The sequence below is a fragment of the Sorghum bicolor genome, chromosome 9 (assembly GCF_000003195.3).
Source record: "Sorghum bicolor cultivar BTx623 chromosome 9, Sorghum_bicolor_NCBIv3, whole genome shotgun sequence".
Classification (NCBI taxonomy): domain Eukaryota; kingdom Viridiplantae; phylum Streptophyta; class Magnoliopsida; order Poales; family Poaceae; genus Sorghum; species Sorghum bicolor.
The window spans coordinates 47,344,037-47,363,494 of NC_012878.2; the positions used below are offsets into that span (position 1 = coordinate 47,344,037).

The following is a 19,458-nucleotide window of genomic DNA, read 5'->3' on the forward strand; positions in this document are numbered from 1 at the left end:
CCTATTTCAAAAGTTGTAAATTTTTGGGTGTTACAAATCTACCCCCCTTAAAATGAATCTCGTCCTCGAGATTCAGAAGAGCACGGATTCCAAAAGAGAAAACAAGCACAAGATCTTGATATCTAATTCAACTTCACAACTTGTATTCCAAAAGCAGACACTCATGTCTCGGGATCACAACTTGTGAACAAAACTTCCATAAAATGTCTATTATTCATAGCTGATTAAAATCCATCTTGACTACCAACTTTTTGACTTATACAACTCAAAGGCATGATAACTTAGCATGGGTATGCCTCCTCAGGTAGGAGTGGACCACCTTGATACTCAATTCTTTTCCCTGATGGTGCGGTTAAGAAAATTTTCCACTGGGTAGCATAGATCACTGCCTTGTGTGCACATAACCATCCATTGCCAAGAACCAAAGGAATATTGAGTGACTCTAGCACAATGAGGTTTACAGTGAAGTTTTCCTTCTTTATGACAAGATTGATATTTGAGCAAACCTGATCTGCCTGTATTTCTTCCATTGGGGTTTGAACTAACAAAGGCTTTCTTGTCGGACACTTCACCCGTTCGATTGTCTTTACCAAGTCAGCGGAAATAAAAGAATGCGAAGCACTTCGGTCAAACAGAGCAAAAACTAGTACTGAGTCCACTTGAATATAGCCTCCCACCACTTTGGTGGCTCCTTGAATGTTATGCCTATCCACATTGTTCAGTCTTCTATTGATATAATTTGGCTGTACTTTATTTCCAGGAGCGGGCTTCTTACGAGCTTTCCTTTTACGCTTCCGTCGTTGTGGATTTTGATTTGATTCGTTGTCAACTTGCTCTTCCATATTATTATTTTGATAACACTCAGCTTTGTCATACTCATAGCATCTTTCTTCAAAATCAAGATGATCATATTCTTCCCACCTATCCATGAGAGGTGTCATATTGTGCTCCGGATTCATGGGACACTACACTCCCTGTCATCAAGTGACCAATGTCAGTAACACGGCAAGGATAGATGATCATAACCATAGAATATCTTAGAAGACAATTATCACTCCAAGCTAGTCTTAAAATGCATCACTCGTGATATCAAGGTACTATCCCCCTTAAAATTAGATTGATTGGGGACACTAGGGACTAGTTCTCCTATCCTTTTTGAACGCCACACATCATAGTCTTTTACATTCGTGGTACCGAGTCTCTTGTTCCAACATTATCCAATTCTTCTCCATGTAACCCCTTTATTTAGGCTACCCCCCTTAATAAAGGTCATCTAGGGGACACAAGAAAGGTAGCTAGCATGTTTTCCAGACAAGTTAACTAACATTGAGAACTTATGACATCCCAAAGAGCTTCTGTGCAAGAGAACAAACATGTATCCTGAAATTTTCCCGCGATATGAAAAACACCAGCATAGAAAAACAGGTATAACTCCCATTCTGTTAATCCAATAGAGTTGTAGCTTATACTGTTAGAAAGATTATGAAATTCCCTACAACTTTCCTGTAGAAGACGTCCTTAGGTTCTGTCTTTAAGCTCAGGTAAAACAGCCAAACATAATATCCTTCCTGATAATATCTCAGCAAAGATGCAGTAAATTCCAGAAATTATACCTCGAGCTACTTAACTCATATGGAGATGATCTTTATATTGTTGAAAAGCTTATGAAATCCTTTACAACTTTTGTATACAACTTTTCCCCAGATTCTGTCTTTAAGCTTGGCTGAGAATAGGAATTGCCAGATCTACCCAGATTTTGAAACAGAACAGAAACATCCAATTGTAAATATCATATCTCAGGTTCTACTTATCCAAATAAGTTCCAGCTTATACCGTTGGAAATAATAGAAAATTGTCTACAACTTTTCTATAGAATACTCTTCCAAATTCTATAGTTATATATGTCTAAAACAGTAAGCAACCGAAACTGGTCCAGGTTCTTGACAGCACAGTTGTATCCTGTTGTGATTTTTGTAACTTCCAAACCATAACAGCTATGAGGGTGATTCTTGTGGTTAGAGAAAGATCTTGGAGTCTAGTTGTTTCCAGATAAGTTTAGTAAACTTTGCACGATCAGATCTTGATATACACTATGATTATTGCAGACTGCTCCAGAAATCAGCAAAAGACAGAAACAGGATATAACCAAACCCAACTACTTATGTCATTACTCCGTATGCCTTAGTTCTATAAACTAAATGAAATTGTGAAGAACTTCACAAAATCATTACACTCATTACAAAGATCCAAATCAAACATAAACATAATAACAAGCAATTAAGCATTAAAGGTTCACAAGGCACACAAACTCAACTTTCGCTACTAGCGTTTTTATTACACCAGGGGACACGGACACCTATATCTTAGACTTAGTGTGGTTATCTTCACGATGCATCTGTTGCTTCTTTTGTGGACAAGAGCTTATATAATGTCCTTCTTGTTGGCAGTGATAACACCTTCTCTTAGCTGGTTCCTCTTTGATGTTATTTTCCACTGAAGTGTTGTTCGGTGTGTTATCAACTTGCATACTCTGATGGTTTATCTTTGCCTGGTTAGATTTCTTTCTACATTGCTTGATCCTCCGAGGTTGAAACTCTCTATAAGTAATTGTCCACCCATCTATGCATACCTCATGAGCAGTGGGATTAGCTTGGGGAATTTGTTCATCTCCAAGGTTTGAGTTTTCCTGACGAGAATTTGAAGCTACATGTGACATCTTGGGATTTGGGTGTTGATCACTTCCCAATCTCAGCTCTAGTGCTTTTGCCTTCCTCTTCTTATCCTCATTAGTCACACAGGTTGGTTTTGTCTTAATTTCCTTCTTAGATGACATATTCCGAAGACAAGGAAGACCATAATGCTCACAACAGTGGCATTGATCCTGATATCCTGATGTATTACTCCCAACGCTTCCATGATTTCTCATATTTTTCCAAGCTTCTGCTACTTGTCTCCTCACGGGTCCTGAGATACGTTGTTGAGAGTTCTTATTCTGAGTTATTCCTTCCACTACTTGTGTTTGCATGGCTAGAAGCTTCTCCATGTCGAATGCTTTTACGGTTGGAAAATATGGGTGCTTTCGTTCCTTCTTGTCAAAGGTCTCCTCGTTATGATCCATCTAAAGAGACAAAGAGAGAGGATTTAGAATCGAGACAAGGTTTTATAAAAGAACTAGGCAAGAGGTAAGCATAACTTTTAGCAACTATCAAGGTCAAGGCGAAAAGCAAGAAGTAAGCAAAGATAGAAGCATGCCAAAACGTCCAGTTCTAACTAGGCTTGCGTCCTACAGTCAGCATTGCTTTGATACCACTTTGTAACACCCGATTTTAAGGACAAAACCAGATATACACTATATATGAGTTTTAGAAGTCAATTCTCATATATAGCTACAAATAAGGGGTAATATCAAAAGACAATGCATAAATATATAACGTACTTAGTATAAAAGAGATAACCTTTGATAACAAACAGCGGATAGACAACTCCAAACTTCGGGTATTAACTTCTCTCTACAGGATCCAACTGACTGGTTGATCACAAGCCTAAACTCCTCCTGAGGTTTGGGGAAATAGCAAGAGTGAGTCCATGTCGAACTCAACAAGTATAGCAACTAGATTGTATAGCTCCCACAATCTCATGACCAATGTGACATAAATAATGTAGAGCATTAAATAATAAATAATGGGCATATTTAACACACAAGAATCATCATCATCGCCGCAAGAATCCCCAAGGCCGCTCCTGACCGTGAGCTCGGCTAGTATACTAGTTTTTAACACTCTGTAGAGGTTGTACATCTTTACCCATGAGTCATGATTTACCCTTTCGCCCGAGGTAGCTAATCTCTTAACCCCCTTCCAAGGGAGGTCGGCAGGGATCACTATGAAGTCTTTCAAAGGTTCGTCTAACAAGTTAGGGCCGCTTGGTTTCATTAGTCAGTCCATGTGATTCACCCGCAGGAATCCACGGTCTGCTATTCCCCAATTGCGCCACAACGGGTAACCGCTAACGAGCTAGAAAAGTTACTCATACTTAACTAAAGCCAGAGCCATTATAGCCCTCATGGTTGCACTGTTGTCCCGGTTATCACTTACAGATAAATCATCAAGTGGCTAAAAAGTCATTTTTATCATTTATTACTTAACATTAATCTAGTCACGGGATCATGGTCACAGAAATAAAATCCAAATGCTATACTTGCCTTAATCCAAATGCTCTTGCTTATCCTTTTGTTTCTGCTGGTCTCACTTGTTGCCAAAGCTTTGATCTTGATCACCGAAACTGCTCTCCGTCTAAACTCGATCATCATCACACAAACAAACGGAGACAACATACACGAAGCAAACAAGGCTATAATTAGAACAGTACACCAATCATATAAAAACAGTATGAAAAGTTTATAAAAAGATTCTACGCAGCGCTACGATTTCATAGACGTGAAGATCACGAAAAACGGAGTTAAAACGGAGAAGATATGACTTTTTCCAGGATTTTCTATAGATAAATAATTAATTAAATGCTACTGCAAAAATAAAAAGTTTCAAAACAGTGGAATAATACTTCTATGATGTAGAGCTCATAAATATGAATCCAACAAAATTTGAATGGATGAAAACGGAGTTAAAACGAGTATTTTATGAGCATTATAAAATCAGTGGCAAACTTGTAAATAGTGAAAACGTATTTTAATTCAAACCGGCGCGGAATACGTTTTTAAACTGAGAAAGCGTATTTCACAAAGCGTGTTTTGGATTGCGGGTTCTATTTCTAAAAACATCAGGGACTCTTTAAGAAAATTCCCAACGAAGGGGTATCTTCTAACTGCAGCCGTTGGATCTTCTCTGGATGGACCAGATTAGAGCTGGGAGAGAGAAGGGGCAGCTGCCCGCCGGAACAGTGGCAGCCGCGGTGGCGCCATGGCCGGAGTTGGGCACACCTCGCCGGAGTTCGTGGTTAAAGCGATTCTGGGCACGATTCGAGGAAATAAAAGCATGGGAGGCAAGAGGGAGGCGAGGGGAACTCACCTAGGGGTTTTATCGCGGCAGAGAAGGCTCGGGGTCGGCCGGACCACGCGGATGGCGGACGGTAACTCCCTGCGCAAGGTTCGGCGACGTTAGGAGAGCGTTCTAATGGAATAGAAAACAAGAGAAGGGACAAGGCATCTTCGTAACCTCGATCCGAAGCTCGGCAAGCCCTTGAATTCGGAAACGCAACAGCCAAGGAAGGATTTTGCGACGGCGGCTTTCCCTGCTTCTCGGCGAGATCCGAAACCGCGACAATGGCCGCAATCCAAGCTCTCGAGCCTCGCGGGTGGGGAAAATAGTATGCGGGGAAATCCTCGAGCTTTATAGGGGCGTCGGTTTGGCGAAAAAGGCAACGAATCACGGAATAGACGGAGTCGGTTTTCCCCCGGTGGAATCCTGTTCGTCCACGGTACAAGGAAGGAGAAGAACAGCGCGCTGACAAGTGGGTCCAGGCGCGCAGTGAGAGAGCTGGCGGGGCCAGTTCGTCAGCCAAGGAAAGGGGGAGAAATCAGCGCGCAGAGAGCTGGCCGCTGGGCCGCGCAGCGTGCTGGGCTCGGGCGGGGGAATTGGGCCGGGGCGAGGAGGAAGAATGGGCCGGTTGCGCGTTTGGGCCGAGGGGGAAAAGGGAGAAGGGAAACTGGGCGCATTGCTGCTGGGCCTTCCAGGCCGAAACCGGAGAGAGGAAAAGGATTTGCTCCTTCTTTTGTTTTTTTTTCTTTTAAAGCCTTTTCAAAACAATTTAAAAATCAGTTTGAAAATATTTTGACTTTCCCCTAAATCACACAGCACAAGAGAGTAAATGCTCCAATAAGAATGCACAACAAGTTGCTACATCCTATGATAAATTTTAAATAAATGAAAAATATTATTTTCCTATATTTTCATGAGCACAGAATACAAAATTAAATCATTTTTCTCCTATTTCAAAAGTTGTAAATTTTTGGGTGTTACAGTGAACTAATAATTACAGAGTCATATTATGATATTCTTCTAGCTGAGATCGACATTACGTACCTTTGAATAATGTTTACCATTTGTTGATAATTTTCTTGTGGTTTTCTCGTTGAGTCAAAGATTATCAACCGGTTCTTGGAAATTTCAATGACCATGAGTATCCAGTGAAAGTTGTTTACACACATATATATATATATATAGTCAGTCCTATATATAACTATATAAAACTTGTTTCGAGTAATAATAAGTAAAATAAAATATGCATGCACTTAATAACTATATAACTCACTCGAAGTTGAAGGGGAAGAATATTTTTTGTTTTTCTTTTTGGTTCACAAAGAACCTCATAAGATTGGTGCAGACTTCTGTCTCATGAGATGCTGTCCACACTGCCTTATAAATTCCACATTTACTAGTAAACATGTATGATTAAAGAAGAACCTAATAATATCCTTTATTTGTCTAGTTACTTCAACAAATCTTCTAAATTATACAATGGACATTATGTAGTAATAAAAATAAATCAAGTGATATTAACAAACCAATTAATTTGAACTATCTAAGATCATAAAAAGATACTATAATTCATCTTGCAAACTACATTAATATTAGGTCAACCATGAAATATAATATATATATATATATATGGATACTAATTCATGTGAATGATTCAAAATAACAAAGTGGATTTGAGCTAAAAATGATGGAAACATCACAAGCCAAAAACAACATGAAAAAGACAAGAAAGGCTGAAGTTGGTCACCTCCAAGCACGAAGAGACGATGACGGAGTCGAAGAAGATCAACGATGGGCGTCGGAGATGAAGAACAAGTAAGAAGAAGCTCCAAGAACAACAATGGTGCTCTCGGTTTCAAATGGGCAGAGGGGAGGAGGGAGCCGGCCTATAAATCGGACCTTAAGGCTTTGCCTCGGCCCGTGGCAACTGGCCGGTGCTAAAGTAGACCCTTTAGCACCGGTTGGTAACACGAACCGGTGCTAAAGGGTCCCTGTCCCGACAGCACCTGTCAGTACGAACCGGTGCTAAAAGAGTCTTTAACCCCGGGCCGCAAAAAGGCCGAGGTTTTTAGCGATTTTGGGCATCGACCAATGCCTCATTCTGTAGTAGTGTAGGGTTCTTGTAGGGTTCTTCTGTGTAGCTTTCGATTGTTGTCCTCCTTGTCAGAGTTAGGTGGTAGTGGGTCGTTGAGCATAATTTTAGTGTGTTCACAGATTGTACAATGGTAGAGATATTCTCCAAATATGTTGCATTGTGACTTCTAGTATTGTTGTAGTGGGTCGCTGAGCATTGAATCATAGTGATTTTGTGCACCAGAGACCATGAGATGTGTAACTTCTGTTTTCTCCATCAAGATTAATGGGTCCTTAACTAACAGCTTCAGACCATCAAGGGGCATCAGGCAGGGTGATCCCATATTGCCCTATCTTTTTCTCTTATACTCTGATGAAGGGCTCACTTGTCTCTTAAGAGTTGTTGGCCCAATGCATCTATGTCAAGGGGTATTAGAGTGGGTATCCACTCCCCCTGGATCTTGCATCTTCTTTTTATAGATGATTGCATAGTTTTTTCCAAAGCATCATAGGTAAGGATGAAAACGGTCAAAAATGGAATTACAATATAGAAAACGAACACGGTCGGTTCGGAATATTTCTACATTTTAGCAATTAAAGAATACAAAAAATGATTCAAAATGGTTGTGAAACCAACTGAAAGTGACAAAATGTTATGTTTGACAAAATTCGAAAACGGTATCATAATATAGAAAACGATATCATAACATAGAAAACGAAAAAGGTCAATTTGGAATATTTCTGTTACTTCTAGAGATTTTGGAGATGTATCATCGTGGATCGGGACAGTTGGTGAACCAGGAAAAATCAGCTATCTTCTTTAGCAAGAACCACACCCAAGACATGAAGCAAACAGTTAGCCAAGGTCTTTGACATCCACAAGGAGGCTCTGGCAGAGAGGTACCTTGGGCTGCCTACTAAGGCGGGCAGGAACATAGCTGAGGTTTTTTAATTACTTGCCGGCTCAAGTGACAGGCAGGATAGATCTGGTGTGGACGTGAGGCCAGTTGTGCGGGGAGGGAAATCTTGATCAAATCAATTGCCCAAGGAGTCCCAACATACTCTATGTGTTATTTCTTGTTGCTAATCAATATTTGTAAGAAGTTGAAATTAGCAATAGCAAACTACTAGGAGAATGCCCCGCGCGTTGCTGCGGAAATTATCGGTAAAATTATATTATCATAATATATGTTAGTGGATGATTTTTAGTATTCTAGTATGGACAACTAAATATATATTAGAAAATGATGTGGTTTGCTAATGTGAATAACATAGATGCAGGATAAATGATATGTGTTAGTTTGATTTATTAGTGGATAATGATGTGAACACTTTGCATGGCGGGGTAATGTATTAGTGGGATGATTTAATGGATGTTCATGTGGACGTTTTGCATGGCAAGAGAATTAGTTAGTGGGATGCTCTAATGGATGATGATGATGTGGATGCTTTGCATGTCAAGAGAATTAGCTAGTGGGGTTTATCTATAGGCAGGTTGGTCGACAACCGACATATGCATTGGATGAGTTGGGAGCGAGTAAACCAACCTAAACGCAAAGGTGGTATGGGATTCTGGGATCTCAGGTGTTTTAACCTTGCAATGCTAGGAAAGCAAGGGTGGCACCTCATCAGTTGGCCAAAGTCTCTATATGCACGAATTCATAAAGGGAGTTACTTCCATGACACAGACTTTATGCAGGCCACTAGGAAAAAGCTTGCCAGCAGCACATGGAGAGCAATCCTAGTTGGTCGTGAAGCTCTCTGCAACATGCATGGGCTGATAAGAAGAGTTCTCAATGGAGAGACTATATATAGAAATATGGAGGGATCGATGGATCTTAGATCCTTTTGGAGCCCAACCGATCACAACAGGAGATGCTGAACATCTTGTTCTTGTATCGGATTTGCTACAGGATGGCTTCTAGAATGAAGGGCTGATCAGGGATCGCTTCTTGCGGATTGATGCCGAAGCTATCATGAGACAGCCGATTGGTAGGGGTGCTTCTGATTTTTGGGCCTTGAACTTAGAACGATCTGGGATATATTCGGTGCATTCAGCGTATAGATTATTGCATAATAAGAAGTCTGAAGGCCTCTTCTCCCATTAGCCTCGTTTGATGATGGCCCGTGGAGAAAGGTACGGAAACATGAAATCCCTCCTAAAGTACGAGAGTGTTTCGGTGGCGGGTTTTGAATGATTTTTTGCCCACACGTCAAGAACTGTGTAGAAGACATGTGGGACCGATATCCTTTTGTGAAGTTTGTGGTGATCCAGACGAATCTATCAGGCATGTTCTTCAAGATTGTACAATAGCCAAACTCTTTTTGGAACAAACAAGACTGAATGTAGGCTACACTGAATATACCTACTACACAGGTGAAGATACCTACACTGAATATAGCGTCCTAGACAGTGTACCTGATGTCACACCTATGTCCAAAACGTGATCGAGCCGTTATCTTGTGTGGTATGTGGGCTCTCTGGATGCTATGCAATAAGCAACGTCATGGTGACGCATCCTTCTCTGTCGGCCAATGATTTGGGCCAAGGATATGGACTTCGACCTATGGCAGTGGAGCCACCAGCGTTGGCACCGGGATGAAGAGCAAGCTGTCCAGAGATGGAAGAAACCGGTGCCGGAGTGTCCGAAGATCAATATAGATAGATGCCGCTTTCTCTAAAGAAAGTAAACAGGGGGCAACATCATGTATCATCAGAGACCATCGAGGGGCTTTTTATGCTGCACAAGCGAAATGGTATGAGAAGGGTTTTGATGCGTGTTCCATGGAGGCAAAGGCATGTAAAGATAGCTTTGATTTTTGCCGACCAGCTGGGAGTGCAAAGGGTGACGATGGAAACTGATTGTCTACAGTTGGTGTAGCTTTGGAACAAAAGAGAAGATCAATGATCAGTTATTGATTCGACTCTGAGGAAGATTGCTGAACTTTCACTTGTCTTACAAGACATATTTTTTCTGTCAGTCAATAATGTTTTTCTCTTACGATAAATCAGCAAACAATATATTGAATCATAGCTTTTTAGACCAGTAAACAGGCTCTGCTTTTTAGAATTTTACACTTTCTTTTGTTAGTAAAAATTATAATAAAGTAGCACGTACTCTAGCAAAAAAACACGTGTTAGTGTCGCATAGCTTGAAGACGTGGCATGTAACTCCAGCGTGCCTGTACGATCAAATTGTATTTGAGGCTACGGCCGGCTGATAATGAAAAGCAAGAAAAAAGTTACCACTTACACGGAAGAGTGGGAGTGTGCATTCAGTTCCGTGAGCTTTAATTTAAATGATTTGTAATAAGGACACTAATCGTCGACTCTTCCTTGAAGTATTTGACTGTCTGTAAGTCATGTTGTTTCTGCGTGATTTTTGAGCTGATCAACAGAACAAGTAACAAAAATTGAGGTCTTATTCAGTTCCTAAAATATTTCAAGATTTTCTGTCACATCAAACCTTTAGAAGCATGCATAGAGCATTAAATATAGAAAAATTATAACTAATAGCATAATTTATCTGTAATTTACGAGACAAATCTTTTAAACCTAATTAGTTTATAATTAGACAATAATTATCAAATACAAACGAAAATGCTACAATAGCCAAAGCCAAAAATTTTCCCCAACTAAACAAGGCCTGAAACAAGCTTGAACTAGATCTTAGAAGTGCTGATTTTAGCTAGCTAAAATTATGATTAGTTCAGTGTCAGTCCTAGCTTCCTAGGCGTGTAGAACTCATTTCATCTAGCTAGCTTGTCAGTGCATCTACTCCACGTTCCATCCCGAACAGATCAAACAGAACGTCGTAGAGCACTTGAGTTTATCTCCTGAATTTGTCAACTATTTAGTAGTATTTTTCTCTCACAATAAAATCTTATTTAGTTTCACCTAAAAACCTAAAACTTTTTAAGATTCCTCATCACATTAAATCTTGCGGCACATGAATGGAGCATTAAATATAGATAAAAACAATAACTAATTGCATAATTTGTCTGTAATTTGCAAGACAAATCTTTTGAGCCTAGTTAGTCTATAATTAGACAATAATTACCAAATACAAACAAAAGTGACACAGTACCAAAAAAATTCACCCTAGTAACTAAATAAGGCCTTAGTAAACAGTACTTTCAGCCAAGCGACTCATAGAACTGAGCTGTGCAAGATCAAACTCTGGTAGCCGCATGGTACAGAAGGCCAACGGCGCTGTGGAAGTACCACGGTGGACGGCGATAGCAATTGGCCTTATTCGTTGTGGATGACAGCCTCGGCGGCGTGGCAGTCGGCGTAGAATGGGCGTCGACATGGTGGGAGCAGAACCTGTAAGAGCACTCCCAATGCAGAAATTATCATATTTTTATAAATATTGATTATACTATCATCTAAGGTCCTGTTTAGATTGGAGATGAAAATTTTTTGGGTGTCACATCGGATGTGTCGGAAGGATGTCGGAAGAGGTTTTTAGAAACTAATAAAAAAACAAATTACATAGCTTGTCAGGACTGCAAGACAAATCTATTAAGTATAATTAATCTGTCATTAGCACATGTGGGTTACTGTAGCACTTAAGGCTAATCATAGAGTAACTAGGCTTAAAAGATTCGTCTCGCGATTTTAAATCAAACTGTGTAATTAGTTTATTTTTTATGTACATTTAATGTTCCATGCATGTGTCCAAAGATTCGACGGGATGGATGAAAAAATTTTGGGTAGGAAACTAAACAGGGCCTAAGTATTTTGCTGATATGACAAGGTAGTTATTAAATAGAGAGAGAGCAAAAATTATAAAAATCGAGTCTAAGTTAGAAACCATGTCTACACGAGAACCAAGACATGAAGTAATGTGATTGGTTGAGAATGCAGAGAGAATGAATATGATTAAATAAAAAAATATTTTGTAGAAACTATCTATTAGGATTTGGGACTATGGTTTCTATATGTGGTGTCTATAGAAACTACATGAACTTTCTAGCATTAGGAATGTCCTTAGGCCTTAGGCCTTGTTTAATTGTACCCAAAATATAAAAAATTTTTAAGGTTCCCTATCATATCGAATAATACGGCACATGTATGGAGCATTAAATATAGTTTGCAAGATGAATTTTTTGAGCCTAGTTAGTCCATGGTTAGACACTAATTATCAAATATAAATAGTGTCTAAATCTAAAAAGTTAGTTCGTGAAATTTTTTTGAGTTTATCTACTATTGCACTTTCATTTAATCCGTATCGCAAATTATAAATAAAATATATAATTAGTTATTTATATATATATTTAATATTTTATACATATATTTAAATATTCGATATATCAAAGAATCTTAAATTTTTTTGAAACTAGGCCTTAGGACCTATTCAAAAAAAAAGGCCTTGGGCCTGTTTAGATTGGGGATAAAAATTTTTTGGGTGTCACATCGGACGTGTCGGAAGGATGTCGGGAGGGGTTTTTAGAAACTAATAAAAAAACAAATTACATAGCTCGTCAGGAAACTGCAAGACAAATTTATTAAGCATAATTAATCTGTCATTAGCATATGTGGGTTACTGTAGCACTTAAGGCTAATCATGGAGTAACTAGGCTTAAAAGATTCGTCTCGTGATTTTCAACTAAACTGTGTAATTAGTTTATTTTTTTATCTACATTTAATGTTCCATGCATGTGTCCAAAGATTCGATGGGATGGATGAAAAATTTTTTGATGGGGAACTAAACAGGGCCTTAGGACCATGCACGAGGCGGTCACACGGCAGGCTTCTGGCAGCGTCAGCACGATCGCCGTTGCCGTGGTTCCACAGTAATCGCAGGTCGCTGCCTTGCCAGCGTCGCCGTCCGCCCGAGTTCTCGTGCCGTGTGTAGTTGACCCCCAAATCTAAAAACATTTTAAAATTTTCTTTTACAATTAAGCATTAAAATAAAAATAATTAATTATATAGTTTGTACGTAATTTGCAAGACAATTTTTTTAGCATAGTTAATTTATAGTTGGACAATAATTATTAAATATAAATGAAAGTGTTACAGTGTTAAAATCCAAAAACTTTTGATGTCTAAGTAAGGCCTAGGAGAAATGAAGAAATACGCATTGACGGGAGATCAAGAAATCGAAAGAAGTGAATTTGGGTCTACTCCCTCCTTTCAAAAAAGAGTGTCGTTTTAAAATCTCAGACATCTTGTTTGGTCATTCGTCTTATTTATTTTTTTACATAAATATTATATATTTTATTCAGAGTTATTTTATTAATGGAGATACTTTACTAATGATTTATTTATTTTATAATTTATAAAAAATGAATAAAATGAACAATCAAACATAATATCTAAAAATAAAAAAACATTATCTAAAAGTAAAAAACGTTGCTCTTTTTGGGACGGATGGAGTAGTAAACAAGGGCTGGGCTTCCATTGGGCATGGATAGGGCTGGCCCTAATCCAAATTCAAAATGAAATTAATTATAGTTAATTACTCCTACTCTAGCGCTTTAAAGTCCGTGTAACTTTTTTTAAGAGGATCATTGGAGCAAAACTCATACTACTATAGTACTCTCTTTATTGATTTATCTTCTTCATCTAAGCAAAAACATTTTATTCAAAAAATCTTCTTAATATTAGCTTGAGAGTTGCCTATATTTATTGCCTATTTGCTACTTCTTGACTACCACTTGCTTGCATTTATTGTTTTTTGCTGTTCATTGGCTGTTCCTAGCATGTGATTCCTCGTATGTGTTCAGCACACGATGATTAAATACAAACTAAGTACTTTTGTTCTGCTCCTTGATCAGTACATCAAATACTAAAACGATGAAGATAAATGAACAAAGGGAATAATAGCTAATAAGGGCTTATTTGGTTACACTATTTTTTTACCATCTATCGCATCGAATGTTTGGATACATGCATGATGTACTAAATATAAATTATTTACGAAATTAAAAACATAGTTAAAGAGTAATTTGCGAGACAAATCTTTTAAACTTAATTAGCCCATAATTAAGTATTAATTGCTATATAAAATAAAAATATTACCGTACATATTAAACTTTTAACATCCTCATTCAAACACCCTCTAAAGCAAACCGCAGAGCCCGCCCTTCATTTTTTTTACGCTAAACGGCTAAAGTAGCAAGAAACTCATACAACCCCTACAACTAATCAATTACACTACTTTATCTTTCCTGAGACATCGAGAGGGCTGAGGGCTGCCCACGTGTTCCCGGACCAACAAAAAAAAATGAGACTTTTTATACGCAGCAAAACACTAAAAAGGAAATAAGTTGTTCAAAGGTTTCAGGTCGAAAATGACCAAGGCAGCCCCCAGATTAGGAATCGGAACGGACAACGGAGTGGCGCATGCATTCGACGACGTTCGTTCATGGCCTTCTTGCGTTGTTTTTTGTTTCGTCCCGTCAAGCACGTCCAGTTGCTGAGATTTGAGCACACGAAGCATGTGGTGGAATGGGCGTGCTGACCGTAAAGGCTGCTAAACGCACGTGCTCACCAGAAGCAAGGACCACGGATCAAAAGCGGCTGTCTCGTCCTTCGGGCAGCGATAATTCACATCTCACGAAAATTGACGGGGTCCAAGCGCTTACGGTGCCATATATGACAACGACATCTCTACGTACTCCCTCCGTCTCAAAAAGAGTGTCGTTTTAGGTTTTCGTACTACAAGTTTGACTCAATTCGTAGAAAATATGACAATATTTATATCTCTAAATAAATTTGTTAAAAAACTAGACTTAAAAATCTTTCTAATGATATTAATTATGTATTATAAATATTAATATTTTTTACTATATAATTAGTTAAAGTTATTTCTCGGGAAGCGAAAACGACACTTATTTTAGGAGGGACGGAGGAAGTACTTAGGGCACTCACAATGCAGACTCTATCATAGAGTCTAAAGTTATTTATTACATCGAACAATGTGGACTTGAAGTCTAAATAAGACTTGAAGTCTTATTTTTAATACCTCTTTCTTCAATAAATATGCTGCCACATCAGCAAAATATCATAAATAATATGTAGTTAATTGTCTTGGACTCTGTGATAGAGTCTTGCATTGTGAGTGCCCTTACATACTCAGGTATCGACCGTCACTCCATGTGAAATTAAATACTACTAGTACTCCTATAGGAGTATTTCAGAAAGCATTTCTGAACTATTTTATAAAATGATCAAGATTCCTCGTTGTATATATCGAATCTTGTGAAATATGTATAAAATATTAAATATACATAAAAAATAACTAATTGTATAGTCCGTTAATAATTTGCGAAATAAATCAAATCTTTTGAGGCTAGTTAGTTTATAGTTGGACAACAATTGTCATATAAATACAAAAATGTTATAAAAACATTTTATAAAATTTTTCACCAAAACTAAACAAGGCCGTAATTTGCATTGGGGAGGGACCTGATCGCTGCAACGAACCTGGGGTGAACAACGATGTCGTCAACCGTCCACTGGTGAGGTCAAGCTTCATCAGAAAGGAAAAAAGTTGCTCTGTTCTTCAGAAGATAGCTGAATAGCCTCCCTTTGAATGAATGAATGAATGTGATGGATGGTCAGCACCGACATATATAATAATTCTATAATAATATAGAAGGAGTGCTGATTAAGTATTGTTTGTATGACATAACAAGATATGTCATCAGGAAGAAATAACATGGCAATCTTATTTCTGAAGCATGTCGGCTGGGCTGACTTGGTGCACACTGCACAAAGAAATCGATTAACCGGTTAAGGAAGCGCCTGGTGATTGACCTCTACTCGATTACGTTGGATTGGGCAAAATATTTACATCATGCTATGGCAAATTTTGGCTTGTCATGGACTTGTTTTAGTTTATTTTAGATTCAAAATTAAGTTACAGTGTGATATCTATCTAGTCTGGCGCCGTCCTCCATCTCCACCTATACATTAGACTTTTTATGGGACATCTCGCCCGCACCAAACTTACCTATCCGAAAAGGCCTAAGTTGGTGAAAAATTTTAGATTTAACTACTATAGTATTTTATTTATATTTGACAATTATTATTCAATCTTAGACTAACTAGGTTTAAAAGATTTGTCTCATAAATTATAGACAAATTATGTAATTAGTTATTTTTAATCTATATTTAATGCTTTACGTATGTGTCTAAAAATTCGATTTTACGGCTTAAAAAATTTTAGGATTTTAGGGTGAACTAAACAAGACCTTACTTGACCTGCTCACCTAAAAAAAACTGACATAAGTACGAAAATCCGAAAAATATTCTGACCCAACAGTACCTCTGATCGACTCGGATCAAAGATTTTGACCTGATCATTTTTTCTGACCTGACCCGAACATGAATACATGATCCTTTGATTAGATCTACTATACATGTGTAATAGGGAATCCAAATTCCAATTAGCCTTTTGGTCAATAGACTTTTGCCTTCACAGAATTCCATACTCATCAATATTTTGAATTAGATTTTAGATAATACATCTGGAAATTCAAAGAAGTGGAGGTCAACAAATGTGGCTATGAAATAAATTATCTTGGAGGCCTTGTTTAGTTTCTAAAACATTTCAAGATTCATCATAACATCGAATCTTACAGCAGATGCATAAAGCACTAAATATAGATGAAAATAAAAACTAATTGCACAGTTTACCTGTAAATCGCGAGATGAATCTTTTGAGCTTAGTTAGTCCATGATTAGACAATATTTGTTAAATAAAAACGAAAGTGCTATAGTGTCAAATTTTTTTTTAAAATAGATCTAAACAAGGCCTAAATAAATAGATTCCTAGCAAAAAAAATTATCTATAGTAAATCAATCTCTAGATGACTCAACAGTCCACCTGTCAATTTATTTTTTGTTGAAGTCAACTCGTATTTACTAAACAAGGCCCTAGCTATCCAGGCTTGAGTTTTTGCAATTAGATAGGTGTAGTAAATGTTATAATTATTGTGTAACTTTATAACTATGCAATTACTTCAATTAATGAACAAATAATATGGTTTTTGCCTGTTTAGATCCCTTCAAAATTTCAAAAGTTTACAAGATATCCTGTCATATCGAATCTTGCGACACATGCATGAAGTATTAAATATAGATAAATTATATAGTTTGTATGTAGATCGTGATCCAAATCTTTTGAATCTAGTTAGTCTATTATTGGACATTGCTTACCAAATACAAATAAAAATGTGACAGTGTCAAAATTCCAAAAGTTTTTGTATGTAAACAAACAAGGCCTAGGCCTTAGTAGGAATGATATCATCAATTAATTATCACATCGAAAGTTTTGGCAAGTTGAAATGGATATTATTCCCTCTCCTTTTAATTTATTTACATGGACATGTTCAAATAAATACAATTAAGATATATTATAGAGAGTTGCTGAAGCTAGTTTAATCTGTGTGTATTTTTCTTAAGTCTAATCAAAATTAGAGAAGTTCTTCATCAGTCTCCTCAGTCCTGGTGTTGTCTCCGTGCTGAGCACTACTTTAGGCCTTGTTTAGTTGCAAAAAATTTTGCAAAATCGACACTGCAACACTTTCGTTTGTATTTGACAAAAATTATCCAATCATAGACTAATTAGGCTCAAAAGATTCGTCTCGTCAATTTCGATCAAACTGTGTAATTGGTTTTTATTTTCATTTATATTTAATACTCTATGCATGCGTCTAAAGATTCGATGTGACGGGAAATCTGAAAAATTTTGCAAAAATTTTTGGAAACTAAACAAGGCAAAAGGTTTCCAGATGTTTGGCCCCAACTGGGCATTGACGAACAAGCGTCACACTACATATAAAATAAAGTAATTAACTCAGGCCGACTGTTTCGATTTTGAACACCTATCGGTGGTCAACTCTCTAGCTAAACACAAAGAAATCAAACACCAACCTCTGACCATTCCAAAGTCAGACCCCCTACGTGGTCAACCCTCCACTATAAATGCATCTCCCTCCACACGACGCCTCTCCAGGCTACTACCATTCAAAACGCCAATTCACAATCCTTCACCTTCGCAACTTCTAGAAGCTTCTGTGTCTAGACACCCTCCCTCGCCCATGGGCAACGGCCTCTCCCCTTGTCTGTGCCCCGGGGCCGCGCACGGCGAGGCGGCCAGGCTGGTGTTCTGGGGCGGGTCGGCGAGGATGGCCGACGAGCGGCGGTCCGTCACCGCCGGGGACGTCATGGCGGAGCTCCCCGACCAGCACCTCGTCTGCGCCGGGGACTCCTTCTTCATCGGCCTGCCGGTCCCGGCGCTGTCTCCGTGCGAGCGGCTCGTGGCCGGGCGCACCTACTTCGTGCTCCCCGCGGCACGCTTCTCCTGCAGCCAGGCGCTCACCGCCGCGACGCTCGCCAAGCTCTCGCCGTCGTCCTCCGCCGCGAAGGTGCCCCTCGCCGGCGGCGCGGCGTCCCCGTTCGAGTACGTCACGGGCTCCGACGGCGCGCCGCTCATCAGGATCCTGCCCGAGTTCATCGAGAAGGTGATCACGTCGTGCGGCGGCAAGTGTGGCACCGCGGCGGCGGAGCAGCTGTGCAGCACGCCGGAGCTGAGGAAGCACTACATGCAGCTTGTGGGGGCGCGGGCGGAGAGGCCGTGGTCGCCGGGGCTTGAGACGATATCCGAGGCCGACAAGAAGAGGAGGATGCCGTCGCCGGTGAGGCTGGTCGGGCTGGCAAAGGCTTCTTCAAGATAGCCCGGCCCCCTGCATATGCATGGATAGATTGCAGATGGGGATAGAGAGTTTAGCCTAATTTTCGCTTCTTGAGATGCAAGAGGGAGAAGAAGCAATGTAGATAGATACAGAAACGAGAGGAGTAGGCACATTAGATTTAGCTTTAGTTCATCATTTTTCTCTCCTTTGAACGGAGGATACTCCAAGTGGATTGAATCATGAAAATTATTGAATAAAATTGCACATGTCATCCATTGCAAGTTCGCATTTGGGTTGTCCTACTAAGGGGAAAAAGAGTCTAAAATTGTAAGGCAGTTTCCACTTCCCACATGATCCTCAGAAGTGCAGATGTATATGAGCATTGAGCATGCTTTGGAGTAGAACAACAAACTTTAATTAAGCTAGAATTGTTGCAAGAGCCCTTCAATTTTGTTGTGGTTGCTGTCACAGTTTGGAAATAGGTCCTTTTCAATTTGTTGTGGTATACCTTTTAATTTGTTACAGCAGGCCTTTCAGTTGGTTTTAAGAATCTTTTTATTTGATCCATTATTAGTTTTAATATGCATTTTGTACTTGCCCACGTCATCCATCTAGCTGGAGTAGGTTTTCACATGGCATCATAACTCGTTTGAAATTGAAACAAATTTTACATATTAGAAGTTTTATAAAAGTATCTTTGCATCTAGTAATTCGAATACAGTAATTGAAATGAAGATTTAAA

The 19,458-nt window shown here is 38.9% G+C and overlaps 1 protein-coding gene across 1 annotated transcript; it reads left to right on the plus strand.

Moving 5' to 3' along the window:
- Positions 17,977 to 19,156, plus strand: LOC8077952. The gene has a single exon (XM_002439675.2). The coding sequence runs from the start codon at positions 18,123 to 18,125 to the stop codon at positions 18,756 to 18,758; it is 636 nt and encodes a 211-aa protein (XP_002439720.1). The 5' UTR covers positions 17,977 to 18,122; the 3' UTR covers positions 18,759 to 19,156.

What these genes read in the sequence shown, in the direction of transcription:
- LOC8077952 (XM_002439675.2), top strand. Translation starts at nt 18,123, where the DNA reads ATGGGCAACGGCCTCTCCCCTTGTCTGTGCCCCGGGGCCGCGCACGGC.